This window comes from Papaver somniferum, chromosome 1, assembly GCF_003573695.1.
Source record: "Papaver somniferum cultivar HN1 chromosome 1, ASM357369v1, whole genome shotgun sequence".
Taxonomy (NCBI): domain Eukaryota; kingdom Viridiplantae; phylum Streptophyta; class Magnoliopsida; order Ranunculales; family Papaveraceae; genus Papaver; species Papaver somniferum.
The window spans coordinates 242850184-242876958 of NC_039358.1; the positions used below are offsets into that span (position 1 = coordinate 242850184).

The 26775-nt window shown below is 36.6% G+C and overlaps 3 protein-coding genes, 1 long non-coding RNA gene and 1 other non-coding gene across 8 annotated transcripts; 2 read left to right on the plus strand and 3 right to left on the minus strand.

Moving 5' to 3' along the window:
• Nucleotides 1-10668: 10668 nt before the first annotated feature.
• Nucleotides 10669-12147, minus strand: LOC113322190. Of its 3 annotated transcripts, none has more exons than XR_003347078.1 (4): nucleotides 12005-12147; nucleotides 11773-11869; nucleotides 11472-11615; nucleotides 10669-11291 (listed from the first exon to the last, which is right to left on the minus strand). It is a non-coding gene; the product is annotated as an uncharacterized LOC113322190 (long non-coding RNA). The 3 variants fall into 3 exon arrangements; XR_003347079.1 differs by having other exon boundaries at nucleotides 11472-11680; XR_003347077.1 differs by having other exon boundaries at nucleotides 11472-11869.
• Nucleotides 12148-13351: 1204 nt separating this feature from the next.
• LOC113322183 (probable membrane-associated kinase regulator 1) lies at nucleotides 13352-14634 on the plus strand. Its single transcript, XM_026570227.1, has one exon. The coding sequence runs from the start codon at nucleotides 13528-13530 to the stop codon at nucleotides 14470-14472; it is 945 nt and encodes a 314-aa protein (XP_026426012.1). The 5' UTR covers nucleotides 13352-13527; the 3' UTR covers nucleotides 14473-14634.
• A 7301-nt stretch (nucleotides 14635-21935) lies between these two features.
• LOC113341293 lies at nucleotides 21936-22036 on the minus strand. Its single transcript, XR_003355865.1, has one exon. It is a non-coding gene; the product is annotated as a U6 spliceosomal RNA (small nuclear RNA).
• A 7-nt stretch (nucleotides 22037-22043) lies between these two features.
• LOC113339601 lies at nucleotides 22044-23763 on the plus strand. 2 transcript variants are annotated; one of them, XR_003355095.1, is made up of 3 exons: nucleotides 22044-22270; nucleotides 22373-22877; nucleotides 23176-23763. XR_003355095.1 is itself a non-coding variant. In XM_026584843.1 (2 exons), the coding sequence occupies exons 1-2, from the start codon at nucleotides 22127-22129 to the stop codon at nucleotides 22570-22572; spliced, it is 312 nt and encodes a 103-aa protein (XP_026440628.1). In that variant the 5' UTR covers nucleotides 22044-22126; the 3' UTR covers nucleotides 22573-23763. The 2 variants fall into 2 exon arrangements, 1 of the variants encoding a protein (XP_026440628.1); XM_026584843.1 differs by having other exon boundaries at nucleotides 22405-23763.
• A 258-nt stretch (nucleotides 23764-24021) lies between these two features.
• On the minus strand, nucleotides 24022-24850 carry LOC113339611 (stellacyanin-like). The gene is made up of 2 exons (XM_026584853.1): nucleotides 24636-24850; nucleotides 24022-24527 (listed from the first exon to the last, which is right to left on the minus strand). The coding sequence occupies exons 1-2, from the start codon at nucleotides 24814-24816 to the stop codon at nucleotides 24145-24147; spliced, it is 564 nt and encodes a 187-aa protein (XP_026440638.1). The 5' UTR covers nucleotides 24817-24850; the 3' UTR covers nucleotides 24022-24144.
• Nucleotides 24851-26775: the final 1925 nt, after the last annotated feature.

Below are 26775 nucleotides of genomic sequence, written 5' to 3' on the forward strand. Positions count from 1 at the left end.
TTAGTGACGTGTCTCCTAACCATTTGGTGTTAGTTGTCGGCTGGGATTATTACACGCGTCCGTCTTAGATAAGTTGTCTTTAGGGTTTAATCTTCCAATCATTATTGTATTTAAGTTGTAAGGAAACCTATTGAAGAACTAAGAATGAATTAATGAAAGTTTGACGGCTCCGAAAGAAGTTATCTTATTCCATTCGTTTTACGTCCAAATTCAGATTAATTCCGTTGCCTTCACTCTCGTCTTCACTAAGTACAGTACAACTGGCATCAGAGCCGTTCTGTCCTAGCATCATGGTAGCCCAAACCTGTAAGGAGATGCAAGAAACTAACAACAAACAACAAGTTGAGATCGATTCTCTACATTCTAAAGTAAACAATCTTGTTGTTCAACTCAGTACCATGTCTACTAAAGTGGATCTACAATCGATGAAAGCGGAGATTGAAAAGAGTTTTCAGTCTCAGTTGGAATTTTTTTTCTAATCAGATCTGAATAAAAATCAACCGGATGCTTCGAGTTCAAATACAGGTGGATTTCATTCTAATTTTAACTCTGGGGGTCGTGATTGTACTCAATTTCATCGAATGCCTAAGCTAGATTTTCCTCGATTTGATGGTGATAATCCAAAGAGCTAGATCCAAAAATGTGAATATTACTTCCAGATGCACAACATCAATGAGTTACACAAGACAAGGATGGCAGCAATCCATCTGGATGGTAAAGCCAATAAATGGTATGACAACTTTTGCCTTACTCAATATGATATTACTTGGCCATATTTCTGTCATAATGTGTGTGCAAGATTTGAAAACCCTGCACAGGACAATATAATGGGCTTATTCAATAAATTAGCTCAACTTACTACTGTTGATGCTTATTTTGAAGAATTTGAGTATTATAAGGCTTTATTATTGGGTGTTCATCATGATTTTCCTGAGACTACTTCATTGCTAGCTTTATTGGAGGGTTAAAAGAGGAGCTAAGAAGCTCAGTCCTTATGTTTGATCCCAAAACACTCCTTCATGCTTTTTCACTTGCTAAAATGCAAGAAAAACCCCTTGTTATGCAACAAAAGGCAAATAAAATTGCACCCAAATTTTTCTCTCCCTCATTTGCAACCCCAAAATATTTCCCTCCCACCATTACTTCACAGAAATCTGCTCTTCTTCCACCCACTACTTTCACTTCCATTCCTCAACCAAAAACAATTCAAAACATACCTCTCAAAAGACTTACCCCAGAACAAGTCCAAGCAAGGAAAGCTCAAGGTTATGCTTCAACTGTGATGAACCTTACAAGAGAGGCCATATTTGTAAAAAGCAATATTTATGTGTGTTTATAGGGGAGGAAGCTGAAGAAATTTATGACACTGGTGGTGACACTTCGCATGAAACTGATGAGGAACCCCCACTGGAAAGTGATATGGAAATTTCCTTGCATGCTTTGACTGGTAATGTCTCAGGGAACACTATCAGAATTCCTGGGTTTATTAAGAAGAAGGCAATCTCCATTTTGATTGATACTGGAAGTACTCACAACTTTATAGATTCTATTTTAGCTGGCAGTTTAAAGTGTTACATTGCTCAAACTGGTAATTTATTAGTCACAGTAGCTAATGGGGATAAAACGGTGAGTTCTGGTGTTTTCTATCAGCTGGAATGGACTATGCAAGGTCACAAGTTCTTTGGTGATTTGAGACTCCTTCCCTTAGGCGGGTGTGACATTGTGTTGGGTGCAGATTAGTTAAGGAACCTTAGAGATGTTCTTTTCAACTTATCCAGACTATGCATTACCTTCAAACACAAGGGTAAGAAGATAACTTTAACTGGTGTTCCACAAAAGTCTTCACTCAGTATGATGAGTGCCTCTGATGTCAAGAAAAATTTTCAGAAACATTCTCATGGCATAGTTGGCCAATTATTCTCCACTACTAGCTCTCCTGCCCCACTCACCACCCCAACCCCAATTACCAACTTACTCACTGAGTTCTCTGATGTTTTCACTGACAAAAACACCCTTCCACCTCAGAGGCATTTGGATCATCAGCAAATCCCTCTCTAGCCTAATTCTGCACCAGTGAATCTCATACCTTATAGATTTCCTTATATTCAAAAATCAGTTGTTGAGAATCTAGTCCAAGAAATGCTCCATTCTGGCATCATACAACCAAGTCACAGTCCATTTGCTTCTCCCATTTTACTTGTCAAGAAAAAGGACAACACTTGGAGATTTTGTGTTGATTACGTGAAGTTGAATAACATCACTATTAAGGAAAAATTTCCAATACCAATTATTGATGAGCTGTTGGATGAATTGCATGGCTCTAAGTTCTTTACTAAGATTGACTTAAAGTCTGGTTACCACCAAATCAGGGTCTCTCCTTCTGACATCCACAAAACAGCTTTTAGGACACATCATGGGCATTTTCAATCCAAGGTAATGTCATTTGGTTTTACTAATGCACTAGCTACCTTTGAAGCTCTCATGAACGATATTTTTCAAGCACATCTTAGGAAGTTCATTCTTGTCTTCTTTGATGACAATCTGGTTTATAGTCCCTCATTGGAAGATCATTTGTTACACTTACAAACAACATTGGAGCTTCTAAGACTACATCAGCTGACTGCAAACTTCTCAAAATGCTCCTTTTGACAATCTAGTATTGAATATTTACTAGTACAAAAATGGGCTTAGGTGACAGTTAAAAACTGTCACCATAATAATTATGTGACAGTTCTCGAAAAAGTATGGACTGTCACCAAAGCCCCTGTTACAAAAGGTCTTTTAAGAAACTGTTACAGATTCTGACTGTAAGATAACAGTTTGTTTCGATACCTGTCATTATTGACGATTTACTGTAACATTTTATTGGTTAAACTGTCATCTAAAACCCAAAATATTGCACTAAGGTAACAGTTTTTACATAAAACTGTCATTGTTGGCAAGTTATGGTGACATCTTCTGGATAAAACCGTCATCAGTAGCTTAATTTTTTCTACCAAGGTAACAGTTTCTTCATAGAACTGTCATCGTAGTTAAGAAACTGCTACCACAAATCATGTTAGGGGACATATCATTTGTTAAAATGTCATTGTAGACCCCCGTTTGTTGTGAGTTCATGTTATAGTTCTGGAAATGCTCAATGAGATCAATAATATCAAAATTATAAATATTCGAACTACATAATTTGAATAGAAGTTAATGTACGGTGTAATTTACAAAATTCAATATACTTGGTAGAACAGTATTCTTAGAACCGACTAAAAAAAAATATCAACGAAATCGGAAACCATATCCGTTTTTCGTAAAGTTGATCAAAATCTACTCTCCTGTTTTTAATACTACCCAAAATCTTGACTAACACACCTGCATCACCAATGCTTCAACCGAAATTTGGACCAACACAATCATGTCACCAACTCTTGAACGTGGTTTATTACCCATGATGTCTTCTTCATAGCACTCGGATTTCCTCGGCAAAAAGAACACAAAATAATCATCCATAATTACATTTCTAAAGCAACAACACACAAGCTCTTTTATTAATAGAATAACGAATAACATGTCAGAAGGAAAAGTTAGCAGTAAACAAGAAAATACACAACTCGTACCTTTTCCCAAACACCTCACTATAGAATTTAGTTGAATCACTCTATCTCTTTAAAACTATCAGAAATGACATCTTTGTACTTCATATCCGCAAAAAATAAGCGAAAGCTGCGAAACCACATTACAATTTAAGAGACATACATATTCTTGGTGGAACTGATACCTGTAAGCTCACAGAAAAAGTTTTGAATAATTGAAACTTACATTAACTCATACATATTCCAATTTTGTAGTTTTCCAATCAATGACTTAGTTTTCAATTGGACAAAGCAGTGCTGATAAGAACAAGGTAAACAACATATAACATTTATAGAATCCTCGTATTCAAGTCTTAAGTAAGAAATTACCATTGGGTTAGATGTATGTTGTCTGGTGATTTTCAAGATGATATTAAGCAAGTAAAAATAAAAAAGGTAATAACAACAAAAGTTGAAATGATACAAACATGAAGTGTGAATATGCACTCAGTCAATCTCATTGATACACCGATTGAACTGTTGAAAGTCTCATGGCCGGTAACGTAATACGCTGCCGACCTAAATTGGTTAGCATATTAACAAACCACACTGTGAACTAACAGCCTGATCAGGTTCTCTATAAAGGGCATGCACAATAGGCTTGTCAAGAAGTAAGAGGATTTACAAAGACCACACGAGCAAGAGTCTGGAAATGGTTTTTCGCCTTCCAGTGCATTTCTGGAGTAAAACTAAGTCTCTCGAAATCATTATAAAAGTGAACAGGTCAGGAATCATAAATGCGCAACTCTGAGCGTGTCTTTATGGTTTATATATATGAGATATGAGAATACATCAATGTCTTAGTTTCGCGCTGTTTGATTAAAGGATAAAATGTTTCTATAAGACTTGGCAAAACCAGAAACATGAGCAGATGAGTAACGACAAATACGCAAAAGTCTATACAGGATTTTTGATTGGCCCAGATAGTTCTGCTTGTTTCTAAAGCTAAAAAATAAACAAATATAGAAAGTCAACAAAACTTGACTTCGGGTTGAACTATTTAAGTAACTGAGGAACTTTCTAAGGCTACCAATAACATGGAAGTTAGAAAACTGACAGCAAGAATGGAAGCTGCCCGTGACCCCTGCTGAAAGCTCATCGATGAACTCAAGCCTTTTATATACTTATTCAAGATTTTTTGAAACGACATCTTTGTCCAGCAACTCATAAGGCTTCATATTGCTCTTTTCAGTTGCGGTCTCGAACTCCAGATCTCTCTTCAAGACAAAATGGTTTCAATAACTACAAATCATATGATCATAGTTGTAAATAAATGCGAACACAACAGAAGTAGCAAAAACAGAGACAAAGATCCTACAAAAACCAATCATACTAGAAAGAAAAACCTAAGTTACTAGTGAACCTGAAGTTCACTTAGACGAGCTTGAAGTTTAAATTCCAAAATTCCTCCACTATAATCTGACTAAGCTATAGAGTACTCCAGAACTTGCAGGTCGAAACAAGAAACCTGAAGTAGATTCATGAGGATAGAAGAAATAAACATGTATAAAAAATAATGAAAAAACTTAATAGTTACTGTTCAAAAGTGAAATGAAAATAGGAATGACGCACAAAAGTATTTCGTTTTTACCTAAATGACACCGCATGCATAAGGATATGTAGATGGTGCTGCACCTTGAATACGCAATGCAAAAATTATAAATCCAATTTCCTCCTTTGAAACACAGTCGATACATTTCTGTATCACAGGATTCCCATTCTGATCAGACACACATCTCAAAACATTTACAGCAAGCTCATAAACAAGCTGCGGTTTCAGATCAAACTCAATAACCTCAAGTGCCTGCATAACTTTATCCACCACAAGATTAATATTACAATCAAAAGCGGGATTCTCCATTGTTTGCCATCTTCATAGATAATATATATATATCAGATGTGTGTATCTAAGCAACAAAACCCCCTCCTCAATCGAGAAGTATTTTCAAATATCTCAAAAAGAAGTAATTCCAGAGAGTGAAGTAGTAAGGTGTAACATATTTAGTCTTAAAAGCAGCATTATTCAAGTATTCATAAGATTATACATAGACTTCATAAGAAAATAAGTGTTGATTCCAGATAGTTAAGTAGTAAGTCGTATAACATTTAGTCTCCAAAGCAGAAGTATACATGTATGCAAAAGATTATATGATGCACGGATTACACATAGCCTTCATAAGAAAATAAGTTCATAACAACTAGAGCAAGGGTTGATTCTTGCATTTCATGTTATCATTAATGTGCATAAACTTTACTGCAGTACCAATATTTTTGTAAGTACCTTTTGGATTACACGACATCCATACATCTGAAGACATGAAAGGAAAAATGTGGCCAAAAAGTTGATACGCAAGTTCCTTTCTCTGCTCAGCACTTCCATGATAAAAAAACTGCATAAGTGATTTCCAAACCCTGTAATCAATAAATCCGGTTAATAAAAATGAACAAATTCGGTATGAAAATGAGTGCCTAATCTACTCAAGAAAGGCACTGGAACTACTGAAAGAGTCCCATAAATAAAAAGCACAAAATAATCTTTTGTTTAATTTTATTAACTTCCTCAAAACAAAAAACAGAACACGTGCCTTTACGAAAGGGTATACTGTGTAAAAGTTATTTTTTCAAAAAAAAAAAATCTGTTACGCGCAACTCTTGTTACCCAGAAAAATCAAGTCCAGTAGGACGCGATTCACGCGAAAGCATGCTAAGTAGTCAACTAAATGGAGTCACATTTTGAAAATCCCGTGGATTCAGTTCACCAAGTAGGGACTCGTGGCTGCACAGAATGGACTGACCGAGGAAAGAAATTTAAAACCCAAAGCCGATCTAAATATTCCAGTAATATAAAAACAACTGTAGTCACTTATTTGTCTACTTCACACTTCCCTTAAGGACTCCATCGAAACGTGGTTTATCGCAAAATCCAAGAAAAGATCAGATTTGTAATCTGTGCATTCTTATAAGACTTAGGTTGTAACTAGTAAGACAACCTTTAAATTGGTAAAGGACATGAATCTGACCTGGTGGCAAACCAGATAATGAGATCATACTCCGCATCAACAACTGAGAGAAATTCATGAAGATCTTTGTAGGAATGACGACGAGTATTTCAAAATCAGATGAAGAAACTTGGAAGAAGTTCATAAAACTTGATTTATGAAAACATCACATGTTTTAGATTCTTTACGACCAAGATAGAGAGATAGCTTGATTTCAGAGAAAAAATTTCTGAGCAAGTGAGATAGATAGTATTGATCATGATATAAGGATTGAAGAATTCCTAGATAGTAGAAGATGAGATCCCCAATTTTGCTAAGAAGACATTGTGTAATAGAGAGGTGTGATCTGCCTAGAGAGAGATGGTAATTGGAAATTGAGTTTAGGTTCTTCCTATGGGGTTTCAGAAAAAGTGAGAGGTGAAGGAGTCGAGAGAGACCCACTAACTAAGCATAACCAATAACTATACCAACCCACTACTACTAATAAGAGAGGGCCACAAACTAACATATCGTGTGTTTGAGGACGCAGTTTAGGATGTGAACTCTCACTGTGGCGGTAATTAAAAGAACTGTTATCTATGTGTTTATACTACGATAACAGTTTTTATACGAAACTGTTACAATAGCTCATAAATAGTAACAGTTTAAAACTGTTATCATGCATCATTGTATAGTAGCAGTTTTCTTCAAAACCTGTGATTGGTTAGTAATTCAATAACAGTTAAAAAACTGCCATGATTATTCAACACTATTGGTATCAGTTTTAGTAAGAAACTATCACCTATGTCTTCGAGCTTTCTCTTTTGTAACAGTTCATAATGTTGAACTGTCACTAAAGCCCATATTTGTACTAGTGATTTGGGACACATTATTACAGCCAGTGGGGTTATGGATGATCATGAGAAGATCTCTGCAATGGTAGATTGGCCCATTCCAACTAACTTGAAAGCATTAAGAGGATTTTTGGGCCTTACAGGTTACTATAGGAAATTTGTGCAGAATTATGGCCTCATTACTAGACCACTTACTGATCTTTTGAAGAAGGACGCTTTCAGTTGGTCTCCTGCAGCAACATCAACTTTTCTTCAGCTCAAGAAAGCAATGACTTCTACCCCTGTGTTAGCTCTGCCTGATTTCACTAAACAGTTCATTCTGGAAACTGATGCTTGTGACTTAGGCATTGGATTTGTACTTATGCAAGAAGGTAGAGCTATAGCCTTTTACAGCAAACCTTTTGGTCCCAGAGTTGCTGCCTTATCAACTTATGAGAAAGATCTTTTGACAATTGTTCAAGCAGTAACTAAATGGAAGCACTACTTACAAGGTCAGCACTTCATTATAAACACTGACCATCAAAGAATATATTACTTCCTTGAGCAAAAGATCTCTACCACCTTGCACCAGAAATGACTTAATTATGAAACTTTTGGGATTTGATTATAAAGTAAAGTATAAAAAAGGTTCAGAGTACATAATAGTTGATGCTCTCTCTAGAAGACCTTATGTAGCTGCTTCTTGCAATTCCATCTCCTTGTCCCAACCTGCTTGGTCATAAGAAGTCATTGCTAGCTACATTGATGATCCTAAACCACAATCTCTAATTACCTAGCTCACCATTACTCCTCAAACTACCACCCCATATTCTTATACTAATAGAGTATTGAGGTACAAAAATAGGCTCTTTATTGGCAGCTCTTCTACAACCAGGTCTAAAATTCTTAACTCTTTACATTGTGGGTGAGCATTGTGGTATGCAAGATACATATATTAGAGCTAAGTATTACTTCTGTTGGCCTGCCATGAAAAAGGATATACTATTATTTGTTTCAACTTGTGATGTATGTCAAAGGAATAAAGGGGAAAACACATTTCCAGCTGGCTTACTGCAGCCACTCCCTATTCCAGATCATGCTTGACAACACATTTCAATGGACTTCATTGAAGCGTTACCAATGAGTGACAGGAAATCAGTTATATTGGTGGTTGTTGACAGATTAACCAAATATAGCCATTTCATTAGTCTCCACCATCCATTTACAGCTTCTTTTGTTGCAAGGGAATTTATTTCCAATATTTTCAAGCTTCATGGTCTACCATCCTCCATTGTATTTGACAAAGACAAGATCTTCACCAAAAACTTTTGGCAAGAACTTTTTCAAGCCCTTGGCACTCAACTACATCTCAGTATTGCTTACCATCCTCAGACTGATGGTCAAACTGAGAGAGTGAACTCTTGTCTTGAGAGTTATCTGAGATGTATATGTGGTCACCAGACCAAAAAATGGCATGCATGGCTTCCACTTGCAGAATGGTGGTACAACACCAATTACCACACCATCTTGAAGATGTCTCCCTTTCAAGAATTGTATGACTACCTCCCACCACATTTAGCTTTTCCTTCTACTGCTACTACTTTTGTTGTTGAAGTTGAGTCTTACATGAAGCAAAGAGATGCAGTTCTTGCTTTACTGAAAGATGCTCTACATAAATCCCAAGAGAGAATGAAGTTTTATGCTGATCAGGGGAGGACTGATAGAGTATTCTTTGTAGGAGACAAGGTTTATCTGAAACTCCAACCATACAGACAAGCATTTGTGTCCCTAAGAAGAAACTTGAAATTGGCTGCAAAGCACTATGGGCCATTTGAGATCATTCAGAAGGTTGGTCAAGCTGTTTACAAACTCCAACTGCCAGCTGAAGCTAGAATACATCCTTTATTTCATGTATCACAACTGAAGCACCACATTGGTACCACCCACAAGTACAGTACAAAATATATTTCATGTATTAATCCCATTGCCTTCACTCTCGTCTTCACTAAGTACAGTACAAAATTTTATGGCCTCACGCCCCTTGGAAGCATCTAAACTGTACCTAAACGATGGCTGATATTTTACCAAATCAATTGTCGTGAAGTTGTTCTACAAGATTTCGAGGCTATGTTGCACAGATGTTGGTACGTGATCACACATGTTTGATACTAGATTTCCTTCATAGAAAATTTTTCCATTGACAAGCGGGGTGCGTTAAGATATCCAGGTCTATTAGAGCACCTGTCTAATCCGTAAAATAGGTTAAGACCCAACTAGATTTTGTGCCCGTGCTACGCTCGGGCATTTTTTCTCTTTTATCCATATTTTTAATTTGGTGTGATGTGCCTTCGCCTCGCCGCGTCGTGCATTTTTTATTAGGTGTCGTGGGGTTTTGCCCCACCCCATCACGATACATTTTTGATAACGTGTGGTTCGGCTTCGGCTTCGCCTCGCCTCGCCCCGTCGTGATGCATTTTTGATTTGGTGTTTCACGGTTTTGCCCCGCCCGTCGTGATGCCTTTTTGATTAGGTGTGGCTCGGCTTCGGCTTTGCCTTGCCTCGCTCCGTCCCTATGCATTTTGGATTTGCTGTTACCCGGATTTGCCCGCCCCATTGCGTATTTTTATTAGGTGTTGTGGGGCTTCCCCCACCCTTTGCGACACATTTTTGATTAGGTGTGGCTCGGCTTCGCCTCGCCCCGACACTTTTTTGATTTGTTGTTGCACGACTTCGCCCCTTCCCGTCGCGATACATTTTTGATTAGGTGTGGCTCAGCTTCATCTTCTCCCCGCCCCGTCACTATACTATTTTGATTTGGTGTGACTCGGTTAGTTGGTGTGACTCGGCTAGTTGGTGTGACTCGGCTTCGCCTTGCCCCGTCGTTTGGGGTTTTTTATTCGGTGTGGCTCGTCTTCACTATTTTGTGAAGGTGTAAGTCTGTCAATGGGTGAAATCCAGTTCCCCATAGAAGCACATGACGTATGGTGTAAGGTTTTCAAATATGGAAGAAAAAGAATAGAAAAATAGTTAATAGTGGTATAACTTATGACTGGTGGCCCATTGATTTGGTCCATTGATTAGATTCTGTTCATTCATTACTATCTGATAAACTCCCATCACACAAAAAATAATGCAGATTCTTGTGATGTAGAGCCTATTTCAATTCGTATTTGAAGAACTAAACAGATATGTAGAACCTATTAAATAGGGAAACAATGCATAACATTGTACAACTGGCAGAATAATTGGACTGCAATAGATGAATGATAGTGCAAGCATTAAGAAACATGACATTCTAACATACTGGCTGTCCTAACTAATTGAACTACCTCAGAAGTTATAAAAACATGGAAAAGAACAAACTACTAATGTGTTATTCAAATTTCATAGTGTGTGCATTTCTTAATGAGCAACTGCGCATCAATTCCAGAAACAGCGTGGACATCATCACCGGAATCCGTAGTACGCTTTGATCTAAATGGTTGTTCATCGTCAGTAAAAATCCAGGAATCAAAGTACCCAAAGGAGCAACAATGTGATTGAGCAAAGGGATAAGCCAGGGGCCGGAAGTCAGGTTCAGAACTATATGCACAGATAACACTTTTACAAAACTCAAGAAAATTCATGAGGTCTATAAATTTGATATGAGGTCTATAAATTTGATCAGTAATCAACTTCTTATGTACTGTTTTGTAGCGCAGATATATCCCATGAATATTTCGATATCGGCTAAAAACTAAAAGCACCAGATTTAATTGTGACACAGAAATTAAAATTGGATAGAATTAAGAAACCTGAAGTTCATCAATATCTATGTTCTCACTGGATTCTCGATAACGTTTCTTCAATTTGTGCACCTGAAATGGAACATTTAACTTGTTAACACCTAATTTCCATATAACCACAGTCCCGAGTTCAATACAATATATATACTTATCCATATATGGTCCTTCAACAGAATTAACTCTTCACTCAACTTAAAAATCTCTACTTTCACATCAAAAAATTAACTCTTCACTTAAACTATTAATCTCTACCTGCACAAAAATACAACAAAAGGATACGCAGCTGCAGGTGATGGATGGTGTTGCGAATGCAAGGTACTGGTGGTATTAGCCTAAGAAGGTGTTGTGTTGTTGATGGTGGTAGCTGTGAACCGCGGGAAGGGGCTTTTGTTGTGGCTTGAAAACCAAACAAATTGAAAACCCTGATTATTTATTATTGCAAATCAACAACTAAACCGAACCTGCGCGTTTGTTTCACGGTTCAAGTATTACAAAGAAAAAAAAATCAATAGCAAATCTATATCAATGCATTATCACCTGGAGTAAATCTTACCATATCTTATTCAGTCCATCATCTTAAAGATCATATCCATGTTAATGGTGCCATGACATCCAACTGCGTCACTCATCACCACCTACATCCTGGTAATCTGCAATAAGCCTTGATAGGTAAGAATTTATGGATTAAATGTATTCGACCTTCACATTAATCCAGAAACTGCTTGAGATTATTAGATACAACATTGAGCAAAACAGAAGAAAATGTATCCAGAAAATGTATCGACCTTCACATTAATCCAGAAACTGCTTGACAGAAAAAACAGAGAGAATCGAGAAGAAGAAAAGATGGAGAAGAAAAGAGAATTCTTTTCTGTAGTGAATAGGGGAGAAGAAGGAAGAAGAAGAGTTTGTTTTTAGGGTTCGTTGTTTTTATTTCTTTTATTTTCTTTTTAATGTTTTATGAGCGAAACAGAAAAGGATTTGGTATGGGTTTTTTTTAGTTTTATGTTTTGCGGCCGAAATTCGTGTGGGAATTCCTCTTTTTTCTCTCCTTTGAGGAAAAGTGAAATGGATCAATTATGTGAGAGAGTGACGGTCACCATTCAACGTGGATCCTAAGGAGTTTAGGATTTTAAAAGGAGTTAGATATTAACTTCTCCATCCATGTCTGGCCAAGTCTATATGGGCTCCCTCCAACCAAATGATTTTGAGGGCTCTCAAGGCGACAAATGAGATCATGATATAGTAATGTCCAGACTCTCTGATCCTACCATTTTTGTTAATGGCTAGAATACTCTCGATTAGTTAGTGTTAAAAATTTGATTAACTAAACTAAATTAGATTAATAATTTGCTTAGACTGATGATTTGATTCATATTTAGCTTTTGAACATCAAAAATTAAAATAAAACAAAAAGAAAGATAGTCTTTATCATAAAAAAAATGATAATCATGATCATAATAATTAAGCACCAGCTGTAATTATGGTATCAAAACCAAACCGTACAATGCATACATGGACTGAATCTGCAAGATTGTTAGTAGGGGTATCAAATTGTTTGGGGGTGTACCGAAATACATATAGGAAAAAATAACCATTGTCTTTGGGTTGGTACACACCCAAACAAAATGGCACCCCCCATTAGCAGCCTTGTGAATCTGGGTTCCAGATTGACCCGTTTCTTAACTTAAAGATAACTTACGAAGGAAAAAGAAGTTAAGAGACATTGCCACATTACATCGAAACGATGGCTCGGAATAGTTGTTGATCTTGGCTAGTATGATGTAGCTGTACCCAAGCAAAATGTATTAGTATAGTGCCTGATCTTACTGATGCCAAATTTCCAAAAATTTCTTCTTCTTTTCTCCTGAGACCAGCAGGAATGTGTCACGTGTTAATGTCGGCGGTGACAATACGTATCAATCCGGGACACGGACAATGCCCTACACGTATCGGCCGTATTAATCATTTGATGTAACAACTCCAACCCCATGTGCCAGAAATGCAACAACGGTGTCACCCAAGTGTAAGAATACAAACATTGGAATCCCATCTAACGGCTCAATATTCAGAGATGGACCCCACCCATGTCGTTAGTACAGTACTGATATAACCAGTACAAAATGAGAATCCACAGTATGGTGCGGTCAAGCCTTTTTTGGCTCAATCCTCAAAAATCTTTCTTGCGCCATTTCCCAAATCCTAAGAAGTAGTAAAATTTCTCAACTTTTCACCTTCTTCTTCTCTGTATATAAAAGTCTGTCTCTAGATCTCTCTCCCTGGACCAGAGAATGTGAAGAAGAAGAAGATGGGAAAAAGCAGCAGAAGATCAAAGATTGATGAGAGATCATCAAGAACATTACCATCATCACCAACACATTCATCATCATCATCAGATTTCGAGTTCTTGATTTCATTACCATCACCGCACAAGTTATCATATTCATCATGTCCGGCAGCAGCTGATGAGCTTTTCTTTAAAGGTCAGATACTTCCATTACATATCTCACCTCGTTTGTCTATGCTTCAATCTCTTGGTTCATCTTCTTCTTCATCAGCATCGTCGACTACGAATTCTCGTGATTCGACTAGTAGTTCTAATGATTTTTTTTTGTTGAGTAGTAGTAGTAGTCATGAATCTTCTTGTAATTCATCTTGTAGACCTAGTTCTGTGACTGAGGAATTAGAATTACTTCCTCAATTTCATCATCCTCGTAGTGATTTGAATCAGAAGAAGAATTATCAACAGGTTTTGAGTTTTCAGAATCTTCATAAGGAACAAATCAAGAAACCCGTTAAGTATTTCTCTTTATCAAGGTTTTCAAATGTGTTCAGAAAAGATCAGAATAAAATCAGAGGAGATACTGTTAATGCTACTCCCGTTATTCAAGAACAGGGAGGGAGTAATTCAAATTCAGTGAAGAAGATGAAAGAAATGGTGAGCAAGTACATGAAGAAAGTGAAACCATTCTATGAGAAACTATCATCAAAACAACAATCTTTATCATCGATTAAGGATCGTGGGTTATCTCAATCTCAATCATTTTCAGAGAACATTTTATATCCAAGAAAGAACAACAATAATAAGCAGAATTGTATCGTTTCAAGCTGCCCATCATCAATGAGATCTTCACCTAGTCGTTGTAGTCTAGTTAAATCATCATCATCATCCATTGAAGAACTTCAGAATGCAATCCAAGGTGCTATCACTCATTGTAAGAATTCTTATTCAAAATCTGATAATCAGTTTTAGTTTCTGTAATCAATCAAAATTTCCAAAGTTCTAGATCAATACTTTTTGCTTTGGAGATTCAGATTAGAAATTGTATTATTTTAATTCCCAGATTAAAATACTCTCTCTGTTTTTGTCATTAATTGAAAATGGCTTAATTAATTAAAATCTTGGTTTACTGAATCTTAATTGTGGTGGTGTTGGAAACAGAGTATTTTTGGGTTGTTGTGTTCAGAACTTACATAGTACTCTTGTTTTTAATTACTATTAGCTGTAAGTAAATTAATGGAGTTAGATTACCAATGGGGAGGGAGTACATTAATTGATTTCTTGAGGCACCGAACGTGGTGGTTAGTGGTGGCGTGGGCATCTGAGTGATGGCGTGGGTCTGTTTTTGTTTATGATTTTGATTTTGTATGGTAGAGATGGTGTTTTCGTGGAAGGTGATGCGGTGGGTGTGAACCGAAGAAGATGATGAGAACGTGCTGAATACTGTATATTGAATGTGACTTTGAATTTGGAAGGGAGGGGGGCGAGGAAGGTCTAAGTTTTAGTACTGTACGTACAATGAATAAACTAGATTGATTAATTAGCTGACGTTTGATGATTTACGGATTGATTGATTGATTTACGGATTAAATACAGTATGTTACCAAAGAAACTGACGGAGCCAGCCCTTAGGTTGGCACTTGGTTGTTTCCCACATCTGCATAGGCGTACTTATAATCCTACATAATCTTAGCTTCGCCCTAATGTTACATCTATAGAGTTCTAATACTCGAGTTGTGTAACACCAAAAACTCATACATGAACCAAACTGCTATAATGGGAGGTTACCAAATTCAGTAACTTCTCCAGGTAACCTGGCCTTTGTAGCAACCTCTGGCAATTTTTTATTTTTATTTTTGGGCTATGAATGTTAAAATGTCAAAAATCAATTTGGTCAATACCTATTGACTAAAGTCGTATGGGTTGCTTAATAGTAAATGAAGCCATGGGGTTCAACAAGGTCTCCGATCTCGTCAATAATGTTTGTATGTTACCCGCAATTTCTTCCACGAAAGTGAAAACTACTGTTAAACCAATTTCTTAGATTTTTTTCACCATGAAATCCATCGGCTGAAAATTTCACACGTGCACCTACTTTTTGGATCAAAATTTTCCTCATGCACATATTTTCCAAAATTATTTCTTCGCTTCTTCTTCCTCGTTTTTTTTCTTCCCTTTATCCTCCGTCTTCTCCTTTTCATGATTACTTTTTTTTGCCAAGAGAACATGGTGAAATTAATCAAGGATAATTATATTGAAAATGCAGGGGTCTAACAACCACACCCAACAATTCATTTGCAATCTGAGAGGACTTACTCAAATATACTTTCTTGAGAATCAACTAGACAGTCAGACTCAATCTAGAGAAAAGTATATCAAAGAATTTATATCTCTGTTTCACAATGTAATCAGTAAATCAAACAGATAGAAATCCGCGAACCTGATTATTATGTGAAACAACTTGAACGGTATCAAAGACCAATGTTCAAGTGTCAATCTATTAAAATCAACCACCAAAGGCTAGACTATCTAATTGATTGATCTTAACACATAACCTGTGATATTTCAATTATATAACAAAATATAACGCGGAAAAGAAATAACACAGACACCAGAAGGTTTGTTAACAAGAAAACCGCAAATGCAAAAAAAAAAAAAACCCGGGACCTAGTCCAGTTTGAACACCGCACTGTATTAAGCCGCACATACACTAGCCTACTACCAATGAACTTCGGACCGGACTGTAGTTGAACCCTAATCAATCTCACTGATTCAAGGTACAGTTGTGTTCCTTACGTCTCTGATCCCAGCAGGATACTACGCACTTGATTCTCTTAGATGATTTCACCCACAACTAAGAGTTGCTACGACCCGAAGTCGAAGACTTGATAAACAAATCTGTCTCACACAGAAAAGTATATTGGAATAGATAAATCTGTCTCCCACAGAAATACCTATGAGTTTTGTTCCGTCTTTTGATAAATCAAGGTGAACAAGAACCAATTGATAAACCGGACTTATATTCCCAAAGAACAACATAGTATTATCAGTCACCTCACAATAATCTAAATCGTATGATGGCGAAACTAGATATTGTGGAATCACAAACGATGAGACGAAGGTGTTCGTGATTACTTTTTATCTTGCCTATCAGAGATTAAATCTTGAGCAAATCTTAGAGAAGATAGTACTCAAACGATAGAATCGGGAAAGATCAGAACATACAACTACAAAGAAAAAAATAGTTGGGTCTGGCTTCACAATCCCAATGAAGTCTTTGAAGTCGTTAACCTACAGAGTCTCGATAGAAACCTAAGGTTAAAGGAGAATCGACTCTACTTGATGCAACTAGTAACACACAGGAGGTGTGGGGATTAGGTTTCACAGTTGCTAGAATTCTCCTTTATATAGTTTTCAAATCAGGGTTTGCAATCCAAGTTACCATGGTAACAAAGCATTTAATATTCACCGTTAGATGAAAAACCTGATTAAACCAAGCTAATATCTTTCAACCGTTAGATCGAACTTAGCTTGTTACATACATATGAAATGTACCCTCATTTAGGTTTATGTAACCGTACCCATACGTGTATATCATGTTAGCTCAACAATAGTTAACCGAAGTTAGCCATATGATTACTATAATATGAACTTTATTCATCTTTAACCATAACTAGTTCAAATGACTCAAATGAAACTAGTTAAAGAGTCGTTCAATTGATATATTTTAATAGAAGTATACAAGTACACAATTGAAGCAAAATCGGTTTGATTTACTCCAATCACTTCATGAACATTATAGCACGGTTTGCAAAGATTGCATTCCTTATATTATAAATGTTTAAGTTCATGTACAACCGTTTTTAGAAAGTAAACGGGTACGCATACTTAAGTTGTCGGACCGAGTTTGGTTACGCCAGTATGCTTACGGGTGCGCATACCAATTCACACTTCCAAACTCCAGCAGAAATTCACGGACGTGAGACTTCCGCCAGTATGCATACGGGTACGCATACATTCCCAGACATACAACAACCTGAAGTACGCGTACGGATACGCATACTTCAGGTTCCTGATTTTGGACTTATACACAAATGTGAGAACATACTATGTTTATATCCAAACATGGTTACATGATTCTAAACTCTTTATTTCAATCATTGAAACTTTCTTAGAGGATGGAAATAGCCGTTTTCACACGCTATTAGCATCAAAGCAATTTTCAAGATATTGAAATAATCATAACGAAACATTCCAAGCCTACACCAAATGATTGTATCACACAAATCATGTAAGATGTTACTCGGCAATTTTCACATGGTCATATTCTGACATTCATCAAGAATATAAGATGAACTTGGTCGAAGCGAAAGCTTGCCAACACATATTTCGAGAAATATGTAAGCGAGATAAACTCAGCTCGATATGTCAAATGTGTATAGTAGAAAAATATATCGTAATACGACTTATGTCTCAATATAGGAGATAGAGAAGAAATAGACTTTCCAAGTGATAGATGAGTTTCAGTCTCCACATACATTTTTTCGATGAAGTTCCACAAGCTCCCCTTAGTAGTTTTTCGTCTTCAAATGATGAACGCCGTGAAGTCTAATGCTCAACTACACAATCTATGTCCTAGTCCGAGACATCTATAAATAGGCTAGAAATCAAGACTTATAGTTTGATCACTAACATTGACAAACATGCTTGAGATAGCAATACATGCGAATACGACCGAGCAGTTCTCTAACACATGTTTCCGTTAATTGATAAGATTTTTGGAAGAAGATTTAAAGTGATTCCATTTTTAGGTTTTAAATTTGTGATCTTATTTCAAGTTTCCATGAGTAGAGCTGATTCAATGGTTTTTTAGGTTTTATCATTTTTCCGTGAAGTTATTATGATTTCGTTGCGTTTTCGATTTGGTTTTCCTGAGGTTATTGAGAAGAAACCCTATTTGTTTGATACTGTAATTATGATTTGGAGAACTACGGTTTATGAGAAATTAAGGTTAGCTTTGAAGAAAGGTAATGGTCCTGGTGGGTATATGTAGATATGTGTGGTGTCCAGAATTTGTGATTTGAGTTACAGGGAAGATGGTGTTGTTATGGCTAAGAGGAGTTCAAGGAGAAGAAAACAATGAAGAAGAAGATGATGCTATTATGACTGCATAACCTGTCATGCAGCCGAGAAAATGTCTGCATACAGTCGAGAAAAAAAATGCATTATCCGACATCTTTTATATTAGCTGTGAAATTGAAACTTGTTGCATAATCTTTTATGCATCGAGAAAATTGATGCATAACCTGATATGCATCCGAATATATGGCTCCATAATGCACTATGCATCAATTTTTTATGTACGCACTAAATCAACCAAACTACATAACTTGTTATAGATGCATAACTTGTTATGCAGTCAAGAAAATGGTTGCATAATTCATTACGCGTCTGTTTTTTCTATTGGATTCATGCATAAACAACGTTTTAGTGGTTGCATAACAAAAATAATAGATGCATGAACAAAAATATGGTTGCAAAACATGTTATGCATCTTTTGTGGTATATACATATTGTGTTATGCATCTTTTTTGGAGGCAGCATAATAAATATGTAGCTAGTTTTTAGCATAATAAATATGTAGTTAGTTTTTAAAAAAATTGTCTGCAATGATGATCACCTCCAATTTTTTCGTGAAAAACAAAAATTTGATATTGTTGTTTGTACTCGTTGTGTAGATCTCTTTAAAATCTTTCCAAAGAGATAAATTTTGTAAAATTCCAAGGCGCGGTTTTTTAGATATGTAATATTTAAGTTTCATTACAAGTTAAACCCCTGAAAAAATAGGATGCATAACTAGTTATGTAGCGATTTTTAATAATTTCGGATAATTTTGGGTGTCACGGAACCTGAAAAATATCTTTGGCCTGACAATACGAATAATATATCGTTTTGGGTCCTAGACTAATTTCCCCAAGTCCCTCAATAATGGCACGACTTTAAGACAAGCATACATATTTGTATATAATTGGGACAATGGTCGGGACATGTGCTTTGATGTGTCTGGTGTTTCACCCTTTACTGGAGGGGGATACGTACTTTTGTTCCGGGTCTGGCCATAAAGAACGCTATTGCTCGGAAGAATACCAAATATTTAGAGATAGGGTTGAACATGGTTTCGGTTTTCTGCTGGAACCGGACCAAACCAGACCAATTAGGAAGAAACCAAACCGAACCATTTACTAATGGATTGGTTACGGTGTAGAAAGTGGAAAAACGATAGTGTTGGTTTTGGTTTGGATTGACCTCTAAAACCGAACCAAAAACCATTGGAAAACCGATTAATTTTTAAACTTAGTTTCTACCGTTGATTTAGAAGTATTAGATTCTACCCATTGATTTAGAGGATAAATAGAAACCCTAAATCTAATATTTCATTATGATACTCTCCCTCTTTCTCTTTCTCCTTCTCTCATTCGCCTCCCTTCTCCACCCCCAACTACAGCCGCTGCTACTCGACTTTTTTCTTCCTTCCTTTCTTCCTTCTTTTTTATTTGTGAATAACTAAATTAAGATATATTATATATGTTCTTTTGATCTCTAGAATTATAGTAAGCTTTAATTATTCTTGATATTTATTTTATTTTTATTTTTTTTGTCTGTAAATTTGTGTAAACCAATACTATCATCAACTACGATTTTTTATCTGTAAATTTGTGTAATTTTTTTTTTTGTTTCACATAATTATTGGTTAACCAAAAACCACTGGGACAAACCGAAACCAACTGGAATCATTTGAAACCGAACCAATGGTTAATGGATTGGTTTGGTTTAGATTTTTAGAAACCAATAGTATTGGTTTCGGTTTTGGTTAGCATCTAGATTGGCAGATAGGACAACCTTCTAAGTCACACGGTAGTTCTAATCTAACATCCAGATGCGCTGAATGGAACAACGAAAAGTAGAATTCGGCTAGGCTGAATGGAACAACACAATTATTTCAGTCGTCGGATCAAAAAATAAATCAATATGCACTGAAGCAAACAACGGAAAATTGATTTTCTCTTTGATGTACCATTTAGGAAAACTATCTCGCTATTAGTTGGAATGCGAGATACATTTAGAAAGAGAAATAGTGTTAAAGAATAGGCAACATTTTAAGAAAGATTTGCAACGTTTTTCGGTTAATCTAGCGGCCAAAACTAGCCCATAAAACTTAGTCTAAGTAGCTTCGCCCACCGGGGCCTTGCGGAGGTGAGTATGCCGCAAAATTTGGCGTGGGTCTGTTTCGTTTATGATTTGTACGGCAGAGATGGTGTTTTTGTGGAAGGTGATGGTGTTGGTGTGCATCCAAGAAAATGACGAGTTCATGCTAATATTGAATGTGACTTTTAATTTGAAGGGAGGGCGGCAAGGTGTTTGTTATTAGCTGACGTTTGGTGATTGATTGATCTACAGATAATATGGTGCCAAAGAAAAGATAAGGTTGAATTGGCGGAGCCAACCCATGGCCTGGGTTAGCACTTGGCATTTGCCTACAGCCCAGATGACTCATCTGTCCTGTATTTCCCCACCTATAGTAAGCTTTTGTCTACCCATACCTTGGCTCCCAAACTTAGTTTTCCGATAAATCCTAGCTTTGCCCCGGGTGTTACTTCTACCAAGTTCAGTCTTCAAAGGTGTTATAAGTAAATGAAAGCGGTTAATAGGTTCATTCAACATAGAAAAATAAGAAACTTGTTATGAACTATAGAAGAATGTAATTAGTCGAGTTTGGACTGTGTAACACCTACACACTGATACAAGAACAAGGCTCCTGTAATGGGTTACTAAATTCCGCAAAGCATTTTCAAATTCATTATGATTAAAGAATTATTTTTTCTTAGTGCTAGTAATATCTTATGAAACGTGGTAACTAATAACTTTTTTTCGATAGAGACTGAACTAGATGGGCTTCAAAAAGGAAAAAGAAAAGAATTCAGGTCAACCATTCTTTTAAGTTGCAAAATTTGGCTAATATAAACATGAAGGACTGATCTGGGCTCGAACCTAGCTTAGGTCTCTCATAGATCCGTCACTGCTGCGCGACAATGTTAGAGTCTTCTTGTTTACTATTTACTTTTTATATAAAAAACAATTTTGCAGTTGGATACCTAAGTCAGTAATTCGCCGACTCACTAACTTATCTACTTATTGATGAAAGGTCAAAGCAAACAGTTCTGGTACATACTTGTTGACCAAAGTCATATTGGTTGTTTAATAAGCCATGGGCTTCCTGCAACAACTACAAGTTCTCTCTAATTTCGGCAGCTCAACGTGACGCGCCACCTGCTAACTGAGACTATTCTGACTAACATGGACATAGCTGCCAACTAATAAAATGCTTAAAAAAATTAAGAGCAATTCACAAGATAAAGACTTTGTCTTTCTCAATTTTGGTCAACTGAAGTTTGTCGATTTGTGCGTGTCATCCTTGCGGGGACCATGCTAATTTTCTCCATATCGTTCCAATTTCATCGGATGTCCCCGAAGGGACGGTCAACTGAAGTTTAACTCAGCTAAAAATCAATTTTCCTGAAATCTGTTTTTCAAGTCCTCAAGTTTCTGATTGATCTGCAGCAACAAAATGGAACTAGACGAAATCGCAATTGATTGCATAAGCGTTTGCAATGATGCGGCAGCAACACCGGATTCATCAAGCACCATTACTATTGACAGCATCCCGAAGATAAGGGATGCAGATGCAGAAGCAGAAACCTCTTCAAACAAGGTAATTAACACATATTTCTGATTCATTTATAGGTTTCTGTTCCAAATAATTTATGCATCGATCCATTGTATATTTAATAAGTTTGTCGTTGACATTATATAGTATCTCCCGTTGACATTACATATTGATCTCAGGGAGATACTGAGCAGGTAGCAGCAGCAATGTCTCATTTAAATGAAAGGATAGCTGATGCTGATGATGAAGATGACGATTCAACGGATTACGTAGAACTTAGGCTTGATGTTAGAGATTCAGTTACAGTTGTAAAGGAAACTTTTTTTTACAGGTACAAGAGTGATTAAAAAACAAAATTACCAAGATTACTGGAAAACCGAAATGAAAATTCGCGAAAAGGCAAGAATGGAACTGCAAAATTACATGATATGTTATGATCTGTGGGGCGTCATTGACGGAGGTGAGCCCTGACCTTCTAAATATGCTTGGTTTGGTTATAATTACTATATTTGGAAAGTGAAAGAAAAGAAGGCTCGTGAATCCATGAAATCAATAGTTGGATCGACCGAACTAGTGAACTGTGGCATGTTGGAATCCGACGCTGCCAAGGAAGGTTGGGACAAGTTATTTGCAGCTGAATCTTTACTCAAAGGTAAGATCGATGAATCTCGTATACAATAATTTACCAATAGCTAAGCAAATCTCAATTAGTATATGTAGCTAGGAGACCCCAGGCTCAGAGAAATATTGCTAGGACTAGGCCAGTTACTCGCGCGATGGCCTAAGCTCAGGACAATATTGCGTGGGCTAGTTATGTGCACGTCGGCCTAAGCTCAGGGCAATACTGCTGGGACTAGGCAAGTTATATATGTATGCGCGTGATAGCCTAGGATCAGCAATGTCTTCATTGAATTTAATCATAATGCTAAAAATTTGATATCATTGGCCAGAGAGATATGTGAAGATGGTAGAAGCAGCAACAAAAGCGAAGGAAGATCTAGACGAAGTTAGAAAAGCTAATGATGAGTTTCTAACCCCGAGCAATTATCATAGTTTCAAACTGTATCTAAAGCAGATGTTGATAAGCTAATATCTTTGGGGTATTGTGGATGGAAGTGATTGTCGAACGAGCGATAACTACCGTAGATGGGAGGAAATGAATAAGGCGGCTTTAAGAGTCATACAATCAAGTTGTGGACCAGAAATATTAGTCCACACCGAAGGAACACAATTCGCTCAAGAAGCTTGGAGCAAGATAGCACGAGCAGCTGGTGATTTTGCGATTATATCTGTCACCAGTTTTCTTATTCGGTTCATTACAATTTCGTATCTTCTATGACACAGTCATGTCTACCTATGGCCGTGGTATTTTTCACAGGAAAACAGAATCGTCTTCTTTCCAACAGAAACAACAACTTTTGCTACCATGCAACATGATTGGTCTTTTGATCGTCGGTAGAGAATTTTTACGATCACTGTAGCTAACCATCTTTGGTATATTTGTTGGATATTTGGTTGTACCAATTTGTATAAAGTTAATAAGGAAAAATTATCTTGAGTTTATTTTTTGTCAAAAGCAGCAGAATTAGAATAAGAAAGCGCTACACTGTTTAAAGAAACATTAGGTGAACTAATACAACCTTAGAAAGAGATTATTTGTGATGCAATAAGTTGACGAAAATGTTTCCAGTCATGGTAATACGTTGATCATGCTGCCGTGAGCAGCGTTGCTGCTTTAGTGCCATGGTGGTTCATTTGCTTTTTGTTCAAAATTTCAACATTATAAACAGAACTTATTGCATGCAAATACCTGATATATTCATTGAATGTAATTAACCTCTTACATATGCGTGAAACTTGAAAATGCAAGCTTCTCCAAATGATATAGCTTCAAAAAATATATAATGCTATGAGTTGGTTCAACTACCGATGAGGGATAAAACAGTTCCCACAATGCAAAGAGCACCTAGAACAAGATAATCACTTCCACCGTTGATGACATTTGAAGAAGATAGTGTAGGTTGGTTCTTCTTACTACCAGGTACCAAACCAGAAGGACCAGCGGCACTTCCTCGAGGTGCATTTGCAGGAGAATTCGCCCCTCCGATAGCAGTTACTTGAATTTTCATTCCTCCCAAGCAATGTAATCCATTCCAACAGACAAAGTAATGTTGGCCTGGAGTTGTTAACGGAATTGAAGTGTTACCGTCACTGCTTGTTTTTATCACTTTTGTCATGTTACATTGGTCGTAGCTTTCTTTTGGCACCTCGCTCACGCTGTGGATTTGTGAGTACTGAAATACTACATATACACACAAGAACATTAAAACAACAAGAATCAGGATCAAAATATATAGAGTACGGTTAGTTTCGGAAAACAAGTATTCGGGGGATCAAGCGGCAGACTTACATAGAATATCACCAACGGCGAATGTCTTGTCTTGAACCCATGATTCAAGATCAGTGCTAATGTCCCAACCAGAGGTACCGCCAACCGTGTATGTTGTAGAAGCTTTGCAAGTTATCACAGCAAGGACAAAAACAAGAACAGCAGCAACATAACATAAGAATAACTTATTAGCAGCTGCCATGGCACAAAGTAGCTAGTGAAATGCTTAGATGACGGAAGAGAAATATTTTACTAGAATGACCAACAGACATTTGTTAATATATATGAAAAAAAGATGAGTTGATTAGCAGATCACCTAATTAAACCAACTTGTCTGTCTTTTAATGTCAAAGAATGAAACCAAAATCTCACTATAAAGCATTACTACAAGAAAGAAGAGCGGGAGATTAGGTATAATGCATATAGCTTTTGGTGATTATTCGGAAAATGGAAAAAAGAAGAAGAAATTAGAATTTGATGGTTGAGACTTGAGAGGTTTGGTGAGCTTGAGGTGAAGTTTGTTGGCATGTTTTTGACTTGATCTACTCGCAAATGTCAGCAAATTAAATTAGAACTATAATTTTGGGGCATACCAAAATCTTTCGAGGCATACTGAATGAAGACAAAAAAGGTTGTGAAATAGCAAAATCAGATAACCCCTTAACCCAAATTTTTTTTAATGGCAAATCTGCCCTTTACGTATTAGTGTTAATAATCTTGATTAGTGATTAAATATTTTGTTTAGTGATTTAATTTTCAGAATTATAACAGTTGTTTAGATGAAAAATTTGAGGATGAGTTGTTTACACAAACTCAAGATGATGATTTTTATGAGCCAAATCCTGATGATGAAGACATTGATGAGGAACCCAATGCTTCTAATACACAGGTACACTTATATCCTATACTTAATCTCACTTCTATAGCTCTCAATTATCAAAAGTTAGGTTTTTTGAATCATGGTTCGGCGAAACAGGTTGAGGTTCGGCTTACATCTATGAGCCGAATCTACCAATTGATGAACGGTTCGGCTTACTGAATCTGTTTACTGCATGTGCCGAACTGTTTGCTAGACACTAGTTCGGCTTATATGAAAGTTTCATAGTAAGCCGAACAACATCCTGAATAGCTCGGAAAAAAAATAATTACCGGTTCGGCTTATATTTCGAAAATCGTATGAGCCAAACATCAATTTGTTATTTTTTGGGTTAAAATATTGTTATTGGTTCGGCACATATTGAGAATATCATAATAGCCGAACCTCGTTAATGTGCTAGGTTCGGCACATATTATGATTATCGAATACGCCGAACCCCTATGCATCTTTATCTGTGACTAGGTTCGACTTGAAATTTCATGCCGAACAGTTCATATACACTTACAGGAAGCTTTTGTGAAGAACAGTTCAGCTAAAAACGCAACTCAATTTTGAGCCAAACCCAACACTGTAACCATCATTTAATCGATGAAAAACAGCAAATAGGAGATTGCTTTTGTAAAACTTGCTTTCTTATCCTCATTTTCGGAGTTGGAGATGCAGTTGGTTCAATTTCTGGTTCAATTGGTGGTTGATTTTCAGTTTCTACACCTTCATCTTCAATTGGTTATTCTTCTTCAATTGATGGATTAGAAGACGATTTGGTTTTCCTAATCCCTGCTTTTCTTTGTACGAGTCATTATGTGGTTGAGTTTAATCGACGATCAAATTTTTACGAATCGACAATTAATCACGATGATGAATTTTTATTTTCGCAGGAGGGGGAAGAGTTCGGCTAGAGGAGGAGGAGGAAGAACAGATGGTAAGGGAAACTGATTTTGATTTTTTAGAAAACTGATTTTAGATTTTTGTATTAAGGGTATATAGGTAATTGAACTACCCATAGGGTACCTCTTATAAGGTCACCCAAGATGGGACTATTGTTTTGTATGCCTAGAAAGATTTTGGTATGCCCAAAATCAGGGTTCTTAAATTAACTCCCACAGACTTTGTATGGGCCTTTAAATTTTTTTCCAACTGTTTAAGATTCAAGCCTTAGCTGTTCTGGGCCGAATAACAGTTCTCACTTCTCATCTAATTTTGTGATACTTACTGATTTTACCATGTACAGTCCATAGAGAAATGTCATTGATGAAAAAAAATTGCCCGCACTCTCCTCCGAGC